At 39.8% G+C, this 22,157-nt stretch overlaps 1 protein-coding gene across 4 annotated transcripts in view; it reads right to left on the reverse strand.

Moving 5' to 3' along the window:
- Positions 1 to 22,157, reverse strand: part of Nrxn3 (neurexin 3) — a 1,482,316-nt gene that overhangs the window by 1,076,994 nt on the left and 383,165 nt on the right. For all 4 annotated transcript variants that reach the window (XM_071606618.1, XM_071606610.1, XM_071606632.1 and 1 more), the window contains one exon: positions 21,290 to 21,451. In XM_071606618.1, coding sequence (XP_071462719.1) covers positions 21,290 to 21,451 — 162 coding nt within the window. The remainder of the gene's footprint in view (positions 1 to 21,289; positions 21,452 to 22,157) is intronic.

Here is a 22,157-nt window from a genome sequence, read left to right on the forward strand (position 1 = left end):
TCCCTTTATAATCAAATGTACTTGAGAGAGGCTTTGACTATATAAGTCCAGCCCCTGCTTTGTTTTAACCTTAAGTCAACAGAGTTTGATTTCAGAGACCCTGAAGGCTCTGAATTCCCTCATTCATGAGCCAATCCTGAAAGAGAAAGGAGGCTCTTGAACTACATCTGCCCCAGTTTCTGATAGGAAATAAGTCTGCAAACCTAGAGGCACTCATGAGCTACAGGCTCCCATGTGGCCACTGGGTCACAGCCACTATGCTCTGTCACAGGGCCCTCCACAATCCTGAGCTTTGAATAATTGTCATGAATGCACTGCTTTAGAGTTTCACTTCATTCAAAAGACCAGAGACAACCGTGAACTTCAGTCCTGGACCACAGCAAGCTTTCTTTGGTGTTACAGACTGAATGTGTGTGTCCCCCCTCAAATTCATATACTGAAGTCTTGATCCTCAATGTGATGATTTTTTAAAAGTGGAACTTTTGAGAGAGAATTAGGTCATAGAATCCTTGTTAGTGGGATTAGTGCCACTAATACACAAAAGAGATGGCCTCTATCTTTTGTCATGGAAGGATACAAGAAGGAAGCCATCAGTAAACCGGTAAATGGGCCCTCACTGGACCAGATCTACTGGTACTGTCATCTTGGACCTTCCAGCTTCCAGAACCATGAGAAATAAATGTTTGCTGCCTAAGTTGCCTGATCTTTGGTATTCTGTTAGAGCAGCCTTAACTAAGACACTGGGAATATGGATCTTTATCTAGATACCTACACCCCTGGCTTGACATGTCTCTTGGAACCATGTGCAGATCTACCTATAAACTCCAAGTGCCCAGGCCCCTCCTGGGGCTTGAACCATTGGACTGCCTTGGGGCCCTGTAAAGTGAAACAAAATCAAAACAAAACAGAAACACCAAATGGCCCCTGCAGCATGATCAGCTCCACTGGCCTCTGTGAGACATTCCAAAGCATGAGCCTCACCCATCCAGGTTTCATTCATTGTCTCTACTTGTGGGTTCCTTTGCCACCACCAATCCCAGCAGGGCTAGCACCTGGAGCTGTTAATTTATGACAGGTGACTTAGATTTCAGGTCACAGGATTTAACCTGCAGTACATTCAAATTTGCATAAGGATAATGGGCATTCTACTACACTTTATGCCAATATGCCCTGATGTGGTAATTAACCACTGAGCACATTTACTGATAAGCCATTCATTAGAGAAAAACCTGACAACTAGCAGTGTTACTAGAGTCCACAATTTTCAAACCTCTTTCAGAAATGCTTTTTGCCTGTAGAGACTAAAAGCTAGCAAAAATCACAGAGCAGTCACTCTCAAAGCTATTTTCATGAAATTTCTGTTATGATAAACAGGAGAACTGGTTTTATAGATTTTATTTTTATTTTTATTTTCTTCTAAGCTTTCTCTTAACCTTAAATTCCTTTCATTAAGAAATTACAATGGTAGAAGCATTGGCTACTTTGTCCTTCTGAAGCCAGAATTGGCTCCTTCCTTCACACAGGAAACTTGTTTCCATGAATCAATACTTTTCTAGTAGAGGGAGGAGCCCAGTGGGTGTGGCCAATCCCCCCCACCACCACCACCACCAAATGCATTGAACACTCAGTCTTTTTTCTAGCAAGAAACGTTTCCACCTCCAGTCCTTGTTCTTGGGAGAAAATTTCTCTTAGACCATGATTCCCTTACTTATTACATCATTATCAACCACACAGAACGTGTCCAATCTGCCTTAGCTGTGTTAATTCAATGGCTAGACATGACAGACTCAGCATTGACTGTGTGCACTTAATAAATGGTAGGTATGGTGGCTGGCCCCCAGGATACAAAGGTAAATAAGATACAGTCTGTCTTTAAGGCACAGAGAATCCTTTGATGTCTTTGACTGTTCCTTGGTTCTTCATCACTTGCATTTGTATTCCTGTTAAGAGTCATTTGGTTGAGTTCTTTCTGGAGAACATTTAGGCAGAAATATTAGATGGAGATGCTCACAATATTCCAATTCATGGTAGTCTTTCCCTTCCTGCAAGTCTTTAGCATGAATTGTTTTACGTCACTGATTCTACCAAATGATGTTAGCATTTTGTTATTTTTCTTCATGATTAGATTATGCAAGTGCTTTGTATATGTAAATATTTTCTCACCAACTACATCTTTAGCTGCTAAAACCCTTTGTGCAATAAAGACACAAAAAAGGTATGATGGCAAGCTTTGAAAGGAAAAAAAAAATCCTGCCATATGACTGCTAAAAAGCCATGGCCTTCCACAAATGCCTTCAATTAAATTGAACACAACTGAATTGACATTGTCATCTATATATTCTTTGGTATCTTAAAGTTACAAATCTAGGAGGTTTGTGTTTCCTTGGCTAAACACATAATCATATCCCTGTAGTTTCATCGATCTTCAACTGTGACTTTTAAATTATTGAAATTCATAACATTAGTACATTTTTTAAACCTTTATTTTATTTATTTTTATGTGGTGCTGAGGATTGAACCCAGGGCCTCAAACATGCTAGGCGAGCGCTCTACCACTGAGCCACAACCCCAGCCCAACATCAGTAAATTTTAATAATAATCAATTAGAGAAAAGAGGAATATACATCAAAATATGAATTATAGAAATATTGCATAAAGAAATGCATCTTTAAAAATTTAGAGCAACTCAAAGTAACCCTTAGCAAGACTTCTTATATGTACTTTATTTAATGAATACATAAGAAATGTTTGGAAATTATCCCAAGGCATGTTGTTTCGACATTCATGTTTCTTTTATTTTTAGCTTCTCCACATCTACTGGCTCTTTTGTCTCTGAATTTCAAAATGATGAAGACTTTTTGATTCAGAAGCAAATGAGAATGAATACCCATGACCTCTGAATTAGCTGTAATGGTACTCAGAGTTCTCAGCTTACCTGTCCTTTTTCACACCAAACCCTGTTGACAGCACCACCCACCCAGAAGCTTAGTATTCTCTTAGCATCCATGATATCACTTGGTCTGGGTATTCTTTCACTCATTTGTCCACTTCTTGAAATATAAGTTACTCTCAAAATCTTTTAAATTTTTAAAATCATTATTCTTCTGATTCTTTCATGCCTGATTTCATTTAATTAAACTATATTCTTTTTATTCTGGTGACAGTTACAGCTCCAACTATTTAAACCTAAACCTGATTCCCAGGAAACACAGATAATTCCAACTCAACAGATCCAAAATAGCCATTTCCCCAGTAAACCTGCCTCTCCTCCAGCATCTCTGCATTCAATTTATGTCACCCAAACAAAAAACTGGGGGCATCTCCCTACCCCTACCTCAGTCAGCTGAAAAGTCTTACTAATTACTTCTAGGTTGGGCTTCTCATCCCCAGTTTTGCCCCACTTTTACACTATAAAGCACTAGCTCCTGTGCACACACATATCTCCAACCTTACATAATGTCACTCCAGCAACACTGAGCTCTGTTTCTATGAAACATGTTAGCACACAGAAAATACTTAGAAGGGTTTTGGCATATATAAGAACTTAATAAATGCTAGGGGCTATCACCACCATCCACTCCAACACCCCTTATTTTATTACCAGTTGTTCATACTTACCATGCAATTTCACATTTTTGTTGTCTTTTCTATTGTTATTCTTTCTCTCTGGAATTGTTATATTTGCCTAGCTCCTCATTCTTACAAACACATAAATAATAAAAGTTTTGTTAAGGCTCTTTCTCCTTTAGTAAACAATTTCTAACATCTCAGATAATGCTTAATGTCCATATCTGAGGCCTCAGGTATAAACTTGTGAAAACGTGTATATACCTATATATTTTCTATATCAAATGTAAATTATATATTGTATACCAAGCTCTATGCCCACCCTCTCCCATACACTTATATATACAGCATAACATATTGTATTGCAATTATCAGATTTTCCTTGCCATCTCAATTAGAGCAAGAATCAACAAATTACACCCTGGGTCAAATGCAGCCCATTTTCCTGACTTTTTTTTTTTTTTTTTTTTTTTTTTTTAGTTACTGGGAATTGAATCCAGAGGTCCATTAAACTTCATCTCCAACCCTTTATTATTTTGAGACAGGGTCTCAATGAGCTGCTGAGGCTGGCCTGGAACTTGCAAACCTCGTGGCTCAGTTTCCCGAGTAGGTAGGATTACAGGTGTGCACCACTGTCCCTAGTCCACTCCCTGCTCTTATAAATAAAGTTTTATCAGAAAAGAGAATGTTATGATTTAGATATGAGATGTCCCCAAAAAGCTTATTTAAGGCAACGCAAGAAAGTTTGGAGGTGAAATGATTGGGTTACGAGAGCCTTATCCTAATCAGTGCAATAACCCACTGATATGAATTAAGAGGGTGGGAAACATAGGCTGGTAGGGTGTGGGTAGTGGGGTAGGCCTTTGGGTTTTACATTTTGTCCCTGTTGCGCGTAGCTATTTCTGCTTCCTGATTGCCATGTCCTGAGCGGCTTTCCTCCTCCACACACTTCTGCTATGATGTTCTGCCTCACCTCGGCCTCTGAGCAGTGAAGTCAGCCATCTATGAACGGAGACCTCTGCAACTGTGAGCCAAATAAATTTCTCCTCCTCTAAATTGTTCTTGTCAGGACTTTAGGTCAGAGGGTGAAAAAAGCTGACTAAACCACCAATATACCCATTTGTTCATGTGCTATCTATGGCTGCTTTAATGCTACAAGAGCAGACATTGGCAGTTGTGATATAGACCATGCAGCCCACAAAATCAAAATTATTTGCTGTCTTGTGCAGAGTTTCTCAACTTCAGTACTATTGTGATTTGGGAGTAAATAATCCTTTGTCATAGAGGGGCTGTCCTGTGTACTGTAGGAAGTACTATGCATCAACATGCATGGGGTTATGGCTTCGATGTGAGGTATCCCTGAAAAGCTTATGTGTAAGAAAATTCAAGAAGGTTTAGAGGAAAAATGATTGGGTTTTGAGAGCCTGAACCCAATCAGTGAATTAATCCCCTGATGGGCTTAATTGAGTGGTAACTAAAGGCAGGTGGGTGTGGCTGGAGGAGGTGGGGCATGGAGTGCATGACTTTGGGGTATATATTTGTATTTGGCTAGTGGAGACCTCTCTGCTTTCTGATCATCATGTAAGTTGCTTCCCTTCACCATGATGTTCTGCTTCACCTCAAGCCCTGAGAAATGGAGCCTGCTGTTTAATGGACTGAGACTCTAAAAATGTGAACCCCAAATAAACTTTTCCTTCTCTACCATTGAGCTGGTCGGCTATCTTAGTCATAGCAGCAAAAAGCTGACTAGAACACCTGGCGTCTACCCACCAGATGCCATCAATGCCTCCTACCCTCTGCCACTCACTGTCCCTTTACTCCCTTCTAATTACACCCCGTTTCAGTTTTAATAACCAAAAGAGTCTGCAGACATTGTTTAATGTTCCCTGGAGTCAAACTTGTCCCCAGTTGAGAACTGTTAACCTGACCATTGATATAAAAAGTAGCCAACCAACCCCTGAACTCTAGGACCTTCCAGGGAAAAAACTGCCCAGTTCATTTTGCATTCCAAACACAATGCCTATAACATACCAGAAGTTCATTTTAAAGGTATTTTAATCAGTCATTTAAATGTAATTTAGTAATCGTGAGACACCGTAAAATAATCTAAATTTCCTAAAAATTTTCAACTGGAGTGGGACACTGGTGATCATAAAGCCAATATTCAATTTTACAGCGGAGTTTTGCTGCCTTTAGCATTTTAAGCACCACCCATAAGAACTATTACACAAATATATATGAAGAAAAGTTGTGTTAAGAAAAATAATCTTCATCACAACCCATTTGATTACTAGGAATTTAAAAGATGTGAAATCACGGCATTCATATTTCATGTATGCATATATATTTTATTTATTCATGAATGAGAAGTTTTTACTGTGTCTATTAAAAAGTCTCATAAAAGTCTATAAGATGACATTATTCTCATGTGGCAGATGGGATCATTTTAATTGTGGTCAAAATATAATATAGAGAAATAGTAGCCTCCTTACAGTTAAGTCAGGAGATTTGTTTGAGGAAAATAAGTTGCTTTCCACCCTATAATAAACCTATAGCATATATGACACTGTTAGAACTGCAAAAACTTCTCTGCCTTCAAAGAGATTATAATATGGCCGAAAAGCTAATGAGTGACAACAGGACATTGTAAGGACCAAATGAATGACAACATTGCTAATATGTACTGAGCACTCAGTATGTGCCAGACTCAGGTGACAGTTTGTTACATCATCTCTATCTGATCTTCCTAACAACTTTGTGTAGTAGATACTATCAAGATGGCCTATACTGTAGATGAAGAAAGTTTCATAAGAAGCAGCAAAACTTAAATTTGACCCTGAGTGTCTACCTCTAAAGTCTGAAAACACACACACACACACACACACACCTTATATAAATGTGCTTGTAATTCAGAAGTGAGAAAAGACCACTGCTAATGCAGTGACCAGTCAAGCAGAGGGGCCAGGAGATATGTCCTGGGAGAGAGGGAAAGAGATAGAAGAGAGAAAAGGAGAAATCCTTGGCTACAAAAACCAAAGAAACAGATTTTAGAAGCAAGGATTTGAAACACAGTATTAGAATAATGTGGAATGGTGAGTCTGATCCATTATAGGAAGAATCTATAGGGAAATGGCAGAAAAATGGAAGCCAAACTATAAAGGACCTTAGCTAGGAGGCTGAAGAAGGAAGACAAGCCCAGTGGACACAGGTTATCCCCCAAAGAACAGCGCCAACAGCCAGGTGGGACCGAATGCAGAATGTAGAGAAAGGTGGAGAGAAGGAGGAGGAGCACCCATTGTTACACCACCATGGGCAAGGAGAGGCAGAGGCGGGCATGAAAGCCCAGAAAGGAAAGAACAGAAAAGGAATGGGGACCTAACAAGGGAATTGCCAGTGGGATTTTACCAGTGATAGCCACTCTTAGGGAAAATCAAAGCTCACTCCAGGGTTTCCCACTAGAGTGAAGAGGTAATGATGGCAGAATCTAGATCACAGATGGCCACGCCCCATGCTGCCCTCTTAGCACCTGCCCAACCTTTCTTCTAGAAAGGACCTAAACCAGTCTATGCTGGTTTTCTCATATTTCTTTTCTCAAACTTCATAACCATCTTATTTTTCTTCTTTCTCTACCATATCCTGGAAAGAGGCACTATTTTTCTTCCCAGTTCAAGAAGGCACAGGTCAAAGGAGGAGATTTAACAAGGGAACAGTAGAAACAGCACATGGAAGGCAAAGGTCAAAGGTGCAAGAGAAAAATTCTATGGGTCTGCTGTACAAGGTCCAGATAGTTAACAGTTCTATTATACACTTGCAAAATTGTTAGGGGGATAGATTTCATGTAATATGTTTTTTGCCACAATTGAAAAGATTAAAAAGAGAAAAACTTATATATATATATATATATATATATATATATATATATATATATATATATATATATAAATAAAATTGAATAGTAAAGTTCAGGAGGTGAGAGAAAGAGGAAGAGATGGCAAGTGTGGATGAAACACAGAAGGCCATCTTGCTCTCTAGGAGAAAGGGAGATAGAAAAATCATCAATGATATGGGATAAACAGGGGCTGGGGACTCTGAGATGGAGAGAGAGAGAGTTCATCAGTTGACATTGCCTGGCCTGCAACATTATCTAGTCACAGACATTTTGTTCCTCTCTCCACCTCTCCTGCAGGGCCACCACCATGTGATCTCCTTGACTTTTCTTGAATGTGCCAAGTTGTCAGTTGCTTTGGGTCTCTTCTTTTCCCTGTAGCTTCCTCTGATTGGAATGGCCTCTTCCCAGAGCTCTGTGTGGCCGACTCCTTCTGTCATTATAGCTCTCAACATCATAATCCCTGCACCGTCTTTCCCTGAACGCCCAGTTGAATGGAGCCAATCACCCTCCATTATTCTCTCATTTCCTTCACACCACTTGTCATTTTCTGAGAATATCTTAATGAGTTGTTTTCACATTTATTTTGAGTCTCCTTCAACAGAAGGCAGATTCCATTAACTTAGAGACCCTGTACCTATAGTCATTTAGCACATGCTCCAACATGTATGACTGATCTTTCGACAGAGCAGGCATTCCATGAATATTCACTGCACCAGAGAAAGTGATTGAGTGGCGTGCTGTTGAGAAAATGAACATAAACAGAAAATGGAACTCCAGGGCAACACTTCTACAACTGAAGGTCACTGATATTTATTAGTTTTCTAAAGAATATTTTCAATTCAATCATGAGCAGGACATATGTTTAATTCTAGAGGAACTATTTGATCCATGTAAATCCTTATCCCTGCCTTCTAGAAGATCAGTTTATTTTGGAGACACGCAAGCACAGATCATTAAAATACAAGGTAGATGGGCTGGGGTTGTGGCTCAGCAGTGGAGCGCTTGCCTAGCATGTGCAAGGCACTGGGTTCCATCCTTAGCACCACATAAAAATACATAAAATAAAGGTGTTGTGTCCAACTACAACTAAATACACACACACACACATACACACACACGGTAGACTATAATGACAATTACATGATGAAGTTGTGAACTGAGGGCTGTAAGACGCTATAATACAGTGCTTCTAACTTAGGCAAGGAAAAAAAAACAGAAAGAAATTCTACTCAACTATGATGGCTACTGAAGTTCAGAGTTTGCAGATGTAGAGGGTCAAGGGTCAAGGGTCAAGGGTCAAGAAGTAATCATGAGGTGAAGATGAGAGAAGTGGTACATACAGCTCTCCCAAGAAGTTTTTTTTATTGAGTCAGGAATGAGCCAAGGTGCAAAGTGAATAGGAAACAGGGTGAAGGAGATGATTTTGAGTCTGTGTCTAGTTGAGGGGTAGAACAGAAGTGAAGACCAAAGATAACCAAAGACAGAGGGAGCCATCAAAGAGGGTAAATCCCCAAAACACTCCCCCTACCATAAAAAGCGGGGGTGGTGTGGGGGCTAGTGGGTACTATTTACTTGCCGAGAGGAAGAAAAGAAATAGTCCTAGAAGCCAGGAGGAAAGAGGGTACCAATGAGTATTTCCAAAGATAACTCTAGGGAAGTGGAGAGGGACTTGTTCAGCAAGGCTAAGATGAACAGTTTCTATTTCCTGCACATAGTATTAATTAGACCATATGCTGATATTGGCTGCTGAGGGCACAACTGAGGGAAAGGGAAGGAGGGGAATCTTATTGGTTGATAATTGGTGTGGAATGTTGCTGCACCTTGTGCTGCACCTTCACTGATTTTTTTTTCTTTCGTTTTTTTCCCCTTTTAATTTGTGCATTTTAATTATACACAACAGTGGGATTTGTTATAATATATTCATAGGTGCATTCAATAAGACAGTATAATTTGATCAATTTCATTCCCCAGTACCTCCCTTTTCCCTCCCCTCCCCCCCCATCCCCTTCTTCTATTCTACTGGTCTCACTTCTATTTCTTTTTTTAATTTGTTCTAATTAGTTATACAGGACAGTAGAATGCATTTTGACACAGGGTACACAAATGGGGCACAACTTCTCATCCTCTGGCTCTACATGGTGTAGAGTCACTCCAGTAGTGTAACCAATATCTGTCTCATTTCACTGTCCTTCCCGTCCCCACATCCTCATCCCTCCCCTCACTCCCCTCTGCACAATCCAAAGTTCCTTCACTTTTCCTGCCCCACCCCCACTATGGATCAGCATCTGCTTATCAGAGAAAACCTTCATTGATTTTTGAACTGGCAAATATGCCTATATCTATCTACCCCTTGCAATCTCTGCAGAAACTAGCCGTGGCACACATCCACATGGGGTGTGGAGCCCAAGGTTACAGAGGCACCATAACAATAACGGAATAATCATTTCTGCATTTGTAAAACAATTTTTAAAAACATTAGCTAATTAATTAGCTCAATGATTGTTTTATCCCTGTAGGTAGATGTGTACAAGGACTAGTTTTTTTTTTGTTTTGTTTTGTTTTGTTTTGTTTTATCTCCTTTAAGGCATTTGAAGACATAAGAGATTTTGTCTCAGTGGGAATGTTGTGGTAGATTACATTTGCTGTAAATAAGTGACATTTTTAGAAAGCAATGAGTTCCACTGTATTTATCTTGAAGAGGAAAAAAATGTAAAGCTAAATAAGAGAATCCCAAAATCAGACTGAAAAGTCATAGTAAGTCTGGGGCATTCAAGTCAAATAATTCCAACATCACAAAAAAAATATTGAGCTGAATTCAAGAGAAAAGATGTGTAGCACATCTCAAGATGAAAGTACTCCTCTGCCTGGCGTTTATACTCCTCTCTCTGATCTCATAATGAAAATCATCCCTCCATTAACAGGTTGAGCAATATCAATTTGCTCAGTCAAAATGGGAAATCAAGCAAAAACTACCTTCTCACAAGGATCAATGAATGAATGGCAAGTTGGAAGAAATAGGTAATTGTGTTCAGTCCCCAGAAGGACGTTTTTACTTGATTGAATGACCTTTTCTATAAAGTGATAGTGAGAGGCCCCCTCCTACAGGGTGCTTAACCACAGAATCACCAGCCTTTTCTCAGGGAGTTTATTTCTGTTTTCATGTCACCATATCCTAAGAGATGGTAGCAGGGGCCATGGTGGCAGCATTTACCTCTCAACTCCAATGCCCTTAACCATATCATATGAATGAGCTTGCTCTAAAGTCAAATTAGTGATGATAATAGAAGTCACCCAAAGTTTTTGTGAAAATTAAATTAGGGAATATGTGTGAAGCACCGAGCATAGTGTGTACACATATTTCATGTGCATTCACACCAATCTGTGCTCAGTGATCATAATTTCTACTGGGGCTATTATCAGCATAATTGCTGTGGTTGTGATGGTTTGGAAGCAGATACCAGTGAAGGACTGAGGAAAGGGAAATAATTATACATGACTAAGAGATGATGGTAAGGCTGGGAACCTCAACTCCTACCACAGGGCAACCCAGTGACATGTAAAGTCAACCTTTGGAAATTAATGAGGAAAGTCCTGGTCAAATCAATCAAACCTTTTTTTCTTTTTTCTTGTTCACAGCTCATTCACTGAAGGGCTGTAGAATCTTGGTGGAAGGCAGCTATAAAAATCAAAAGACCATCTATATATTGGATGTTCGAGACTCCACTTAGATGTCAGTCTGCGTGGATGACTTGAGTGTCAGAGAACTTATTATTTTGAGGCAGTTTTGGACAGCTGTCATTGAAAGTTCTTCCTTCTTTTGAGTATCTAGCTTCCACTCATTAGTAATAGTTCTTCTCAAGAGTACATGGGCCACATTTAATCTCACTTCAGTCCTTTTTAAGTAGAAAACCCTCAACTCCTGGATGTAGTCATCTTTTTGTCCCCCCCCCCAAATTAGTGGACCCTAAATCTGTTGGTTAACCCTTTATGTTAGCATCTTGAATACCTTCATCTATTTCAGAACTCAGCTCTAAACATGTTCTGGTCTGTCATTTAGTTCACATTTTAAAATTTTGTCATTGATAATTGCATGGAACATTCCCCATACTCATACTAATACACGGTGGTAATGATAATTATAAATAGTATTTGCTGGGATTTCTTTATTTCAAATATGGTTATAAGCACTTTACAGGTATAACCTTAATTGATACAATGATTCTCTAAAGTATGTATTACTTCTGGCCCCGTTTAGTAAATGAGTAAAGTTAAGTTAGGTAACTTATCCCACATTGTACAACCAGTAGGAGTGGAGTTGAGCTTTACAGCCAGGAACTCTAGCCCCAGAGACTGCTTTATTATCCAGAAAACTATACTGCAGAGTGGTCAGTGCCTTTGTTTTACAGATTACATACTCATCTATGAATTTGGGCTCAATCACTTAGGCACATATTTTTGATACTTTCTAAAAGTTCTCTACCATCCACAAAGGTGATAAGCCTTTTCTTTTCGTTACCTCAAACCCCTAAGATAAATGTCCAGTAAGACAGAGACTTATTCCAATAGGAACTTCCATACAGGTCAAAATAGACCCACCTATCAGGACCCATGGGTATATTTAACTAGATACTCAGTTTCCTTATATCCAACACCTATTTTCCCATCTCATTGATCAGAATTACCTGCCACAGTACTTACCTGAGACATCAGTATAATACTACTGAATGGACGTGACATTTTGGTTGAACTAATACAGCTTTTTCTTAGTAATTATAAATCATGGTGATCATGTTTATCACTCTTTTCTCTGATACAGCCCCATATCTGCAGTTAATGCAATCCAAAGTCTCACCTAGATTCCAATTAAACTCATGTAGATTGTGTTATCTACATTTTTCATCTCTAGTGTATGGATGCTCTTTTATTCTCTGCCATTCCTCAAAAGCCACAAATAAGCTTTCAAAAATCATAATTATAAATTGTCTCTATATCCTGGCATAGCATTCATCCAAGACAGGAAACTTGAATTTACAGAGCAGTTAGGTACTAAGATGCTCCCATAATAAATATGCCCTTTTTTCCTTATCTTTTTCTATCCAAAGAACCATCTTCTTGTAAAGTGAAAATGGGGTCAAACGGGAATACTCATGATAAAAAGCTCACTGCTGCAAATGACAGAATATAGAGCCCAGACTAATTTCCTCAAAAGAGGGGATTTATTTAATCATGACTAGAAAGTCAGTGGCAATGTAAGTTGAAGAATGTTTGATCCAGAGCCTTCAACTTGTCACCAGAATGCACCCCCCCATATATATATTTTGCTCTGGTTTTCTCCATCTGGCTTAATTTCTCGTGTTCAAAATGGTAGCCAGTACCTTTATTGAATACCACCCCAACTTTTTGGCCCAAAGAAAATAAGAGCCTCCTCTGTTTGCAACAGACAAAAGTGCTGAGCCTGGTTGTCACTGATCCTGATTGGGTCATGATGCTCACCTGTGAACAAAATACCAAATTCCAGTGGAATGGAAATCCCTGATTCAGTTTGAGATCTCAAACTAATGGAATCCTTTGTGGAATGAGTGACACTGAGCCACTGGGTTTAAAGTAGTTGGGTGGGGGAGCAGAAACCAAGATATATTTATCATAAGAAGGGAGAATAGATACCAGATGGACAAAAGACAATATATTCATTGATCTAATTCTCCAACAACAACCAGTCAACTATAAGCAGCAAATTCTTCTGAATGTGCTTTCTTTGGTATTAATGGAAGAACCTTTTCAAGTATCTTTGAGACTTCAGCACACCTTATACTATACCTTAGCTCCATATGTACCATTTCCTCACAGTCACTGTTGGCTAAGTGTTCACGCCTGGCCCCTCATCAGACAAGTCTAGAAGCATCATAAATCCCCTGTATATCAGGATTTTATTCCAGTTTCCTCTATGTCCCAGAGTGCCAATCTCTCCTTCTCTCTCTCTCTCTCTCTCTCTCTCTCTCTCTCTCTCTCTCTCTCATGCCATTCTAGTTCCTTATAATCCAGAAAGTAATCTCTTTTCCAGAAGATCCAGTTTACCTTCTTTACAAAAACACCATTCTTAAATTGAATTGCATGACATCACCAATATTTGATATCTTTAACCCACAAAATGGCAATTTGATGCCCAACCTAGGTACAGTATGAGTTTGGTAGCACTGCCATAACAAAGGGCCACAGGCTGGTGCACTCCACATTTATTTTTTCATACTCCAGGAGACTAGAAGTCCAAGATCAAGGTGTTGTCTGGGTTGGTGTCTTTGAAGTCTGTCCTTGGTATGGGGATGGCTGACTGTTTTCTACCTGTCTTGCCAAGATTTTATCCCTCTGAGTGTATCTGTGCCTTAACCTCTTATACAGATACCAGTAGCAAATAGCTACATGCTCAGGGTTAGATCTTCAACACAAATATTTGGGGAAATACAATTCAGCCTATAACAACCCAACAGATAGCTCTTGAGATATGGTTTCTCTTTCTTTTCTTCTGGCACCTTTGTCCATTTCCCAGTCTCTAATTGATGTGTCCACTTCCTTCTACCTTGTTCAAATGTTGTCCCTCTCTACCTCCTTTTTGTATTAGCTCTTTCATTCTGCCAAGACATTCTTATCACCAGGCTCATAGACTTCTTTTCTGCACATTTTCCAAACACAAGGGAATAAAACCTACCTTGCTAACCAAAACTAAATGACCAATAATTGTTATCTAAATTCTCAAGAATCTTGTACTTTGGGCTTGGCAGTGATTAGCATCCTCATTCTACAAATCAAGATGTGGATACCCAGAGAGGCTATATACCAGAGAGGCCCTGAGAGCTAAGTTTCCATTCAGTGGTTCTTTTTGTCAAACTCAACTGGACTCTCCTAACTTCTGCGGTAGGTTAATTGTAGAAGACAGTAAAGAGCAATTAGTGATTCCTTGGCCAGAACTAATTTTGTTTCAATTAATAAATAATGCAATGTGTAAATAACTACATTCACATGTGTGTAGTTTGATATTTTATTAAGCACTTCTATTTCTTTAAATCCCATTCACTTCCTACGTAAAAATGCTGAAAGTAAGTTTTCTGTCTCTACCAATGAATAACCTGAGGCCTAAAGCAGTCAAGTGGCTTGCTATATATCAGGCAGCTGGTAAGGAATGAGACTAGGCTGGACCCAGGTCTGGGGGAGTCGTGCTTGGAAAGCCCACCCTTCTCTCTTCTCTGAAAATCTCACTCTATCTTTTGCTAAGCCTGGAGCTTCTCAGTTCTCTTAATGCTAAGAGCAGGGGAATGTTTGGATCCAATGCTGTGACCTAAGTGTACCTACTTATAGACAGAGATATTTGTCACCACTGGAAAAATCAGGAAGGATACCAAACAAGAGCATGGTAAGAAATAGACTAAGGAAAAAGAGAAATAGGGGCAGGGGGGAAAAGGATAATGAGGGAAGAAACTAAAAGATAATGCAAAAGTTACACAGGAAGAGATATCAAGGGACGGCATAAGAGATAGCATCAAAAGACAGTGAGACAGAGTAACATAAAATGAGTATATTTATTAAAAAAAAAAAACCACACACAAACAAACAAACACATTATCCCAAAGCCCGCAGGTGCCAGCAATTCAAATAAACGTATAGCAATTAACAGAATTAACACAGCCTTAAATAGCTTTGCTCACCAGATGTGGACTCCTATCAGGGTTCTATAAAATGTAAAGTTATTACAGATTAAACCATTAATCATCTGTTCAGAGACTATCTCTGGCTGCAAGACCCCATTCGGTTTTAAATGGCTAATAATCACAAAGGGATGTGGAATGCAATGTGTGCAGTGATGTTCTCCCCCATCCTTTTTCCTTTAAATATGTGTTCCAATTCTCCTGATTTTCCTTCCTCCCTATTAGAGATGGCATGAGAGTCGAGGGGTGAGGCAGGCCAGGCTGTCCTAATGATCTCCAGCAGCCCTTTGGACTCCCCATGGCAAATAGGGGCACCAGTACACTAGGGGAGAAGTAATAGATTGAGGCAAAAGGAAGAAGGTAGAAATAACCAAAGCAAAAAGCACAGAAGGTCCACCACGTAGGAGGGTACTGTGATGGGCTTGAGGAGGCTCCTAGTCCTGGCTGATGGACTCTGTCTTTGTGCAACTTGGCTTGGTTTTCCTCTCCAACTTTGTGCTTCATCCAAACACAAAAGCTCAGGAATGCCAAGGACAGAGGAAAGAAGAAATTCACGTCCGGATAGGGAGGGCTGCTGGAAACTGAAATGGGAGTCAAGAGGAAGTGTTTTTTTCTTTGGAAACTTTAACATTCCAAGCAGGACTCTGTCCAGTGCTGAAGCTGATGGGCCACTCCTTCCATCCCTGTCCATCCAACCTCCTAGAGGGACATATGCATTGGGGGAAGTAGTAGGTAAATTAACTCCAGTTCTTGAAGGATTTAAGACATGATGAACAAGATCACAATCTGACAGTGTCACTGCTCTGCTTAAGATCCTTCAAGGGCTTTCCTTACTAGAAATCAAGTCAAATGAGGTGGCATGGAATAAAGCTCTCTGTAACCTGACCCTACCTAAATTTGCAGAGCCATCTCCAAAACTCCAGATCTTAAATTTTATGCCCTGAAGCTAAAAACTCTCTGTAGTTTCTTCACCCAGACACCATGACATGGCCTACCTCCTCACCCTTGCTCATGCTGCACCGTTCTTCCTCTTCTTCCCATTCACCTTCATGTCTCACCGTGAGCATTGTCTCTTCCCTGAACCCAGATTCTGTGCAGCAGCCCAAAGCAAGTAGGAATGTCTCATTTTGTGCATTAATTGTCCTTTCTTGACATTACCTGCTTACATCTGTCTCCCTCTACTAAGCACAAGGTCTTCTAAAGCAGGAACTATACTTGACTCATTATCTTTGTGTCTTGGCACAGTCCTTGAAAGTTGATTGATTTCAGTATTTATCTATTTCCATGGATTAAACATCTGGGTCTCCCCAAAGTTCATGTATTTAAATCCTAACAGCAAGATGATGATACTTGTAGTTGGGCCTTTTGGGAAAGCACTAGATTGCCGCAGTCTGGCTGGGCACAAAATAACTGGGAGGTCACGAGCCACTTGTAGGTTCAAACAGGAACCCAACGGGAACTCTCCAGAACTCCATGGAAACTCCACGAGAACCAACGGGAACTCCATGAGAACTCAAAAGTAGCGGGTACCCGAGGTAGCAGGAGCCGCCTTATTGCTGAACAGCAGAGGTTTATATACACAACTGAATACACAGCTTGTTTCAATTTAGCATCATCCAATTACAGCAATCAGTCATTATCTTAATAATTATACACAGCTTAACTTAATTATCATCATCTTAATGGCTCGCTGGCGTTACTTCTCAACCACTCCTTCTGGCAAAATGCCAGGCACCATCTTGACTTGGTTGTGGCTCTCAACACTAGATCATGGGGGTGAAGCCCTCATGATAGGATTAGTGCCCTCATAAAAGAGAACCCTGAGAGCCCTCTGACCCTCTTTCACCAAGTGAGGATCTAATAGGAAGGTGGCAGCTACAAACAGGAGGAAGTCCTCACTAGGTCCTTTCTATGCTGCACCCTGATCTCAAACTTGCAGCCTCCATAACTATGGGAAATACATTTGTGTTTTATAATCCAACCAATCCATGATACATTGTCATAACAACCTGATATAAAGCACTGTTGATCTAAATGCCATCAGATTTTAGAGATCCAAGAGATTAGCTCATTCACTCAATTCCAGACTTTCTTACTGAGTGCAATATTTTAAAGCCAATGACTGTTCCAGGTGCTGGGGAAATACTGAATTAGATCAGACTTTGTCCTCATGGGTTCACATTTTAACAAAGGCATGTTGACAGTGTCACATGAACAACAAAGGCAATAAACAAAGGAATGACTGAGGCTGAGTGGGTAGTGATCCTTACTTTAGCAAATATAAGCAAAGTTGGGCAAACCTTAGAATTATTTTTTTTTCCTAAGAGTGACTTTTCACATGGGAAATATAGAGATATGCAGGCTCTTGTATTAATTTACAATTGTATTCATAAACTGTTTATAGGATACATTAGATAAACATTAGTAATGACTATAGCAAGTAACTATTATCATAAATGCTGTTTGGCTTATGCACGTCATTTCCCTTGTTCTTATGAAACATGCAACAGAGGTCTTATGATCTCTACATTAAAGGCTAAGAAACAGACATAACAGATCAATGGCTTATCTCAGGACACATAGCCTATGATAAAACTGCTATTTCTACCCAAGTCTTTGGTTTTAAACTAAATATTCTTTTCATTGTATTATGATGCCTCCCTCAAAGGTTTTTTCTATCCAGTTCTTTCTAGAAAAGATTCCAACCTATTTCTCTTAGCCTTGCTGAGGCCCATATGTAATATTTCCCTCATATTAGATAACTGAGGTGGGGGGGGGGTCTTGAAAAGTTCAACTATTGCCACAACAAGATGTTCTTCAGTCATCTCAGGAGAGTTAAGTGGTCAGTCGGGCCTAAGAGGATTTATCTAATAAAAAAATATTTATTAATTTATAAACATGTTATTTCACTCAGCAAATATTTATTGAAGCCTGCTAAGTACCAGGAACCATTTTGGGAACTAAGGACATAACAAGAACAAAAATAAGACAGTTAAAATAAAACAGGAAAACATGAAGACAAACCAGATGGTGACTTTGTGGTATTCCAGGGGACATGAATCTGTTGTAGTGAGGGTGTGCAGAGAACCACAATAGTTTGATGACAACTTGGACACTGTTGTAGTTAATATGTGCGTACATGGGTCAAATCCATGGTTATTTTAGTTCCATTGCGGAGTAAAGTAGCTACAGTTCCAAAGATAAAACCTATTCACACTACAGACAAATGAAACAGAATAAAACAGAAATCCCATTCTTTCACCATGTCCCCAACTTGATGGACATGACACTTAAAAGCACTCAGTTCATCCCAGGGCAATGTACAGACACACAGCAAGAGAGGCTAGAAAATGGCAGAAAGAGAGATAGGGAAAGGGAGACAGCGTTGTACAACGACAGGAGAGGCTGTCCTGAGTTAAATAGTCCAGGTGGGAAAGTGGGCTTGATCCAGGAGCTAAATCCCAACACAACTGGAAGCCCTATCTGTCAATTAATTTGTCAAAGATAAATATTAAGAATAAGAGAATTTTCCAGACTTGCTCACAGACGAATGAATTGTAATGATAAAATGGAAAAAAATAATATGCCAGCACTTCATTTGGCTTCAAGTAATGCTCAAGCACTCAGGCAAAAGAAGATTCTCCCCTCCCCCATCCCTCACCAAGACAGCCATGCTGCTAATGTAAAGCAGAGATCTGCGGGACTTGAAGTTCTCATTTTTTGCCTATGTTTCCTTCAATATTTTGAATACTCCTTTTTCTAACTTGCATTGAATTCAAATGCAGACGTGTGCTGTTAGCTAAAAGGTGGGAATTTTTCAAATTACTAATTAAGGTCGATTTCTATTATGGACACTGATTTTCAGAAAAGGCTTTAACTTTTGAGCTATTAAATGACACTTCTGACAGACTTTTTAAAAATAATTTTTAGTTGTTGGTGGACCCTTTATTTTATTTATTTATATGCCGTTCTGAGAATGGAACCCAGTGCCTCCCACATGCTAGGCAAGCGCTCTACCATGGAGCCGTAATCCCAGCCCCTCTGACAGAATTTTGTAGCTTCCTGCTCTCAGCCTAAGCTCTCTCTCTCTCTCTGTGTGTGTGTGTGTGTGTGTGTGTGTGTAGATTTTATTTCCTCTAGGTTCCACAGGGATAAAGCTATCAGACACATCTTGTGTTTTTCTGAGTCTTGTTTCAAAATGTTCAGAGGCATCCTTCCTGATGAATTGATAAAAGATTTGGGATTGGGACATGGATCATTTACTTCAAAACATAAAATTGAGGGATGATTCAATGTTACTGTATAGTGGGGAATTCAGCCTTCCAAGTTATCCAAAATCCCCTCCAGGAAAATGCCCAGCTCAGTGCTGCTGCACTCTCCCGTGAACGAGCCTCACGTGGCCCCCATGTTTCATTCACTCTGAGCACCGTCCTCTGCAATGGGACTATAGCAACCATTTTTTTTTTTTTCTGGTGAAAGTGCAATTCCAAGGTAGTGTGATTTAACAGTGTTTAAGAACCTTTCAGGGTTTGTTAGACATTGAGTAGTTTATACCTTTATTCTATTGAAATAGGAGTAAATCCCAGGGAAGATGCGCTCTATGCCTACCATAATTTTTTCAGAAATGACAGTGGAGTCCCTGAAGCCAGCAGAAGCTGAGAAAGGAAAGCAGTCTTTGGATTCTCCTCTTAATTCGTCCTTCAGATGGAGAACAATACAAAGCTATAATTGGATTTCTCCTTCCTTTGTCATTCTCTCCTTTCCACCCCTTCCTCTAAAATCACACATGGTTTATTGCAACAAGGCTCAGCTCAAATGTCACTTCCTCTCTAAAACTGACTCCCACCTAAAATTTATCTGTTTCCTCCACTCAATCAGAGCATTTAGTCTGTGGCACCGAACACATGGTGTCTTACGCTGTAATTATTCACTTACTGATCTCATCTCTCTTCCTAGATTATAATGTTTTCCACCATGGAGACCATGGCTTGTGAAGAACCATCCAGTTTTGTTACAGCACATTAAATAAGCACATCAGTGCTTATTTGATAAATTAGGCCATCCAGTAATTCCTGAGTGTGTACCTCCTGTGTGCTAAACAAACCAGACACAATTCCTGTCCTGACCTGGCTCACAGTTCAGTGGCAGGAATGAGCCCATGTACAGTGTCACCTCATATATATCTGCTATTCAACAAACTTCAAATACCCATAATAAGAATAAACCATATGCCCTGAGAGGAAGCTCATAAGATGTCACAAGGGATCTTTATCTATAAGAAGGAACACTGTTAGCTTTTCAAGGAATTTCCCTGGGGAAATGGTATAGATATCTTAGGCCATCAGGCTTAGCTTAGATTAAACAAAATGTACAGTGTACCACTCTGATGACACAGTCTTCTGAAAGAACTCTACCAAATCAAGTCTGATTCTTTTTGCCTCCACATTGACCTTAGAGATTGAACTTACACTTGACTGAAGCTCCTTTGCTCTCAGACAGAGGTCTCAACACATCAGCTACAACGGTAATAAATGAGTAATGGCAAAGCCTCACTGCTTTCTCACAGCTATTGCTATGAGCTTTCAGGAAAGAAAAGAAAAGACAGAAAAGCCAGTTTTTTGAGCCTTAATGTTACATTCTGAGAATTTTCCTTCATCTCAAATAATGAGACGCTTGGGAATGCCAGACTTGGGGAAGGTAAAATAATGCATATGTTATAATTTGGGGAAAGCACACAGCCACAAATTGAACCACTTTTAGCTACAGAATCTCTACCTGCCAAGTGAAAAGCACAAAATCAAACTTCACACATGTCTAGTTCCTTGTGATTTCACAGACCTTTCATCTGTGTTACTGCATTTAACATATAAGGCACAACCACTTATGGGATAAGATTCTCTGTTAGTTAGATGAGGAAACAGAGCCACAAAGTATTCAAGTGGCAAACCCAAAGTCATCCAAGCAGTTTAAGCCAGGATGAGAAGGCAGGACCCCTGCTTCCCAGTCCAGTGTCTTTTCTGCCTCAACCTCTCATCTCATAGAAGATTAGATGACAGGTGCAGTCATTGATCTAGAAATCTCATTCATTCTTAAACAGTTGCACAGCACATAATAAATAGAGTTGTGTGGATTTTACCTCCTTAAGGCAGCCCATGAAGTTGTTGCTCACAGGTGAGCCCGGCAAGTCAGCGGTACTTGGGCTTCCTCCCACGTAGAAGAAATCATCTGAGCCCAGCATAGTGTAGTCTTCCTGCGTATAGCCCGTCGTGGTAAGAATGCCATCCACAGAGATTGTCACCTGGTGGTAGGACATAGGGACAAAAAAAAAAAAAATCCCAGCAATGACCTTACAGTCCTATCAAAACCTAATGGCTTCCCCTATTTGTGGCATCACTTTTATTAAGATTTTTAGTAAGGTATTCGTTCTAATTTGGTTTGATTTTGGGTATGTGCAGCTAAGTTCCATTTTCTGGTCTGCCTCCCTCTGTCCCAAGCCTACAGTATTCCCCTGCAGACCCATGGGAGATGGGCTACAATTGCCAAGCGGAGCACCTTGTTCTACCCATTGCACACTTTATTCAGGCTAGAAAATGGAACCATCCTCAGACGATATCACTTGTCTCAGTTTCATTACTAATGATCTTTATTTTTTTTTAAGATGATTGTTATTCATGGTGGTAATGGAAAACAGCAAAGGAGACATTAGACAATGAGGTTTGTTAGGGGTTGGTCTTTGGTTGTGGATTTTTTTTTTCCTTTTTTCTTTTCTTTTTTATTTGTTTCTTTTTTGGCTCACACCACACTGACAAACATGCATTCAGAAAGGGGCAAAAAAAGAGGGTCTCTGTTTTGATGTGTCAGGGATGATGCATGCCATGGAGTACCCCAGGATAACCAACCCCTGCCCTCCCTCCTCTGCCATCACCACCACCAACAGAAGAAATGACCCAAACCAAAAAGCCAACTCTAACAAAAAGAAAGGAATGGTGAGGCATGATAACCAA

Source organism: Marmota flaviventris, chromosome 2 (assembly GCF_047511675.1).
Source record: "Marmota flaviventris isolate mMarFla1 chromosome 2, mMarFla1.hap1, whole genome shotgun sequence".
Lineage (NCBI taxonomy): Eukaryota > Metazoa > Chordata > Mammalia > Rodentia > Sciuridae > Marmota > Marmota flaviventris.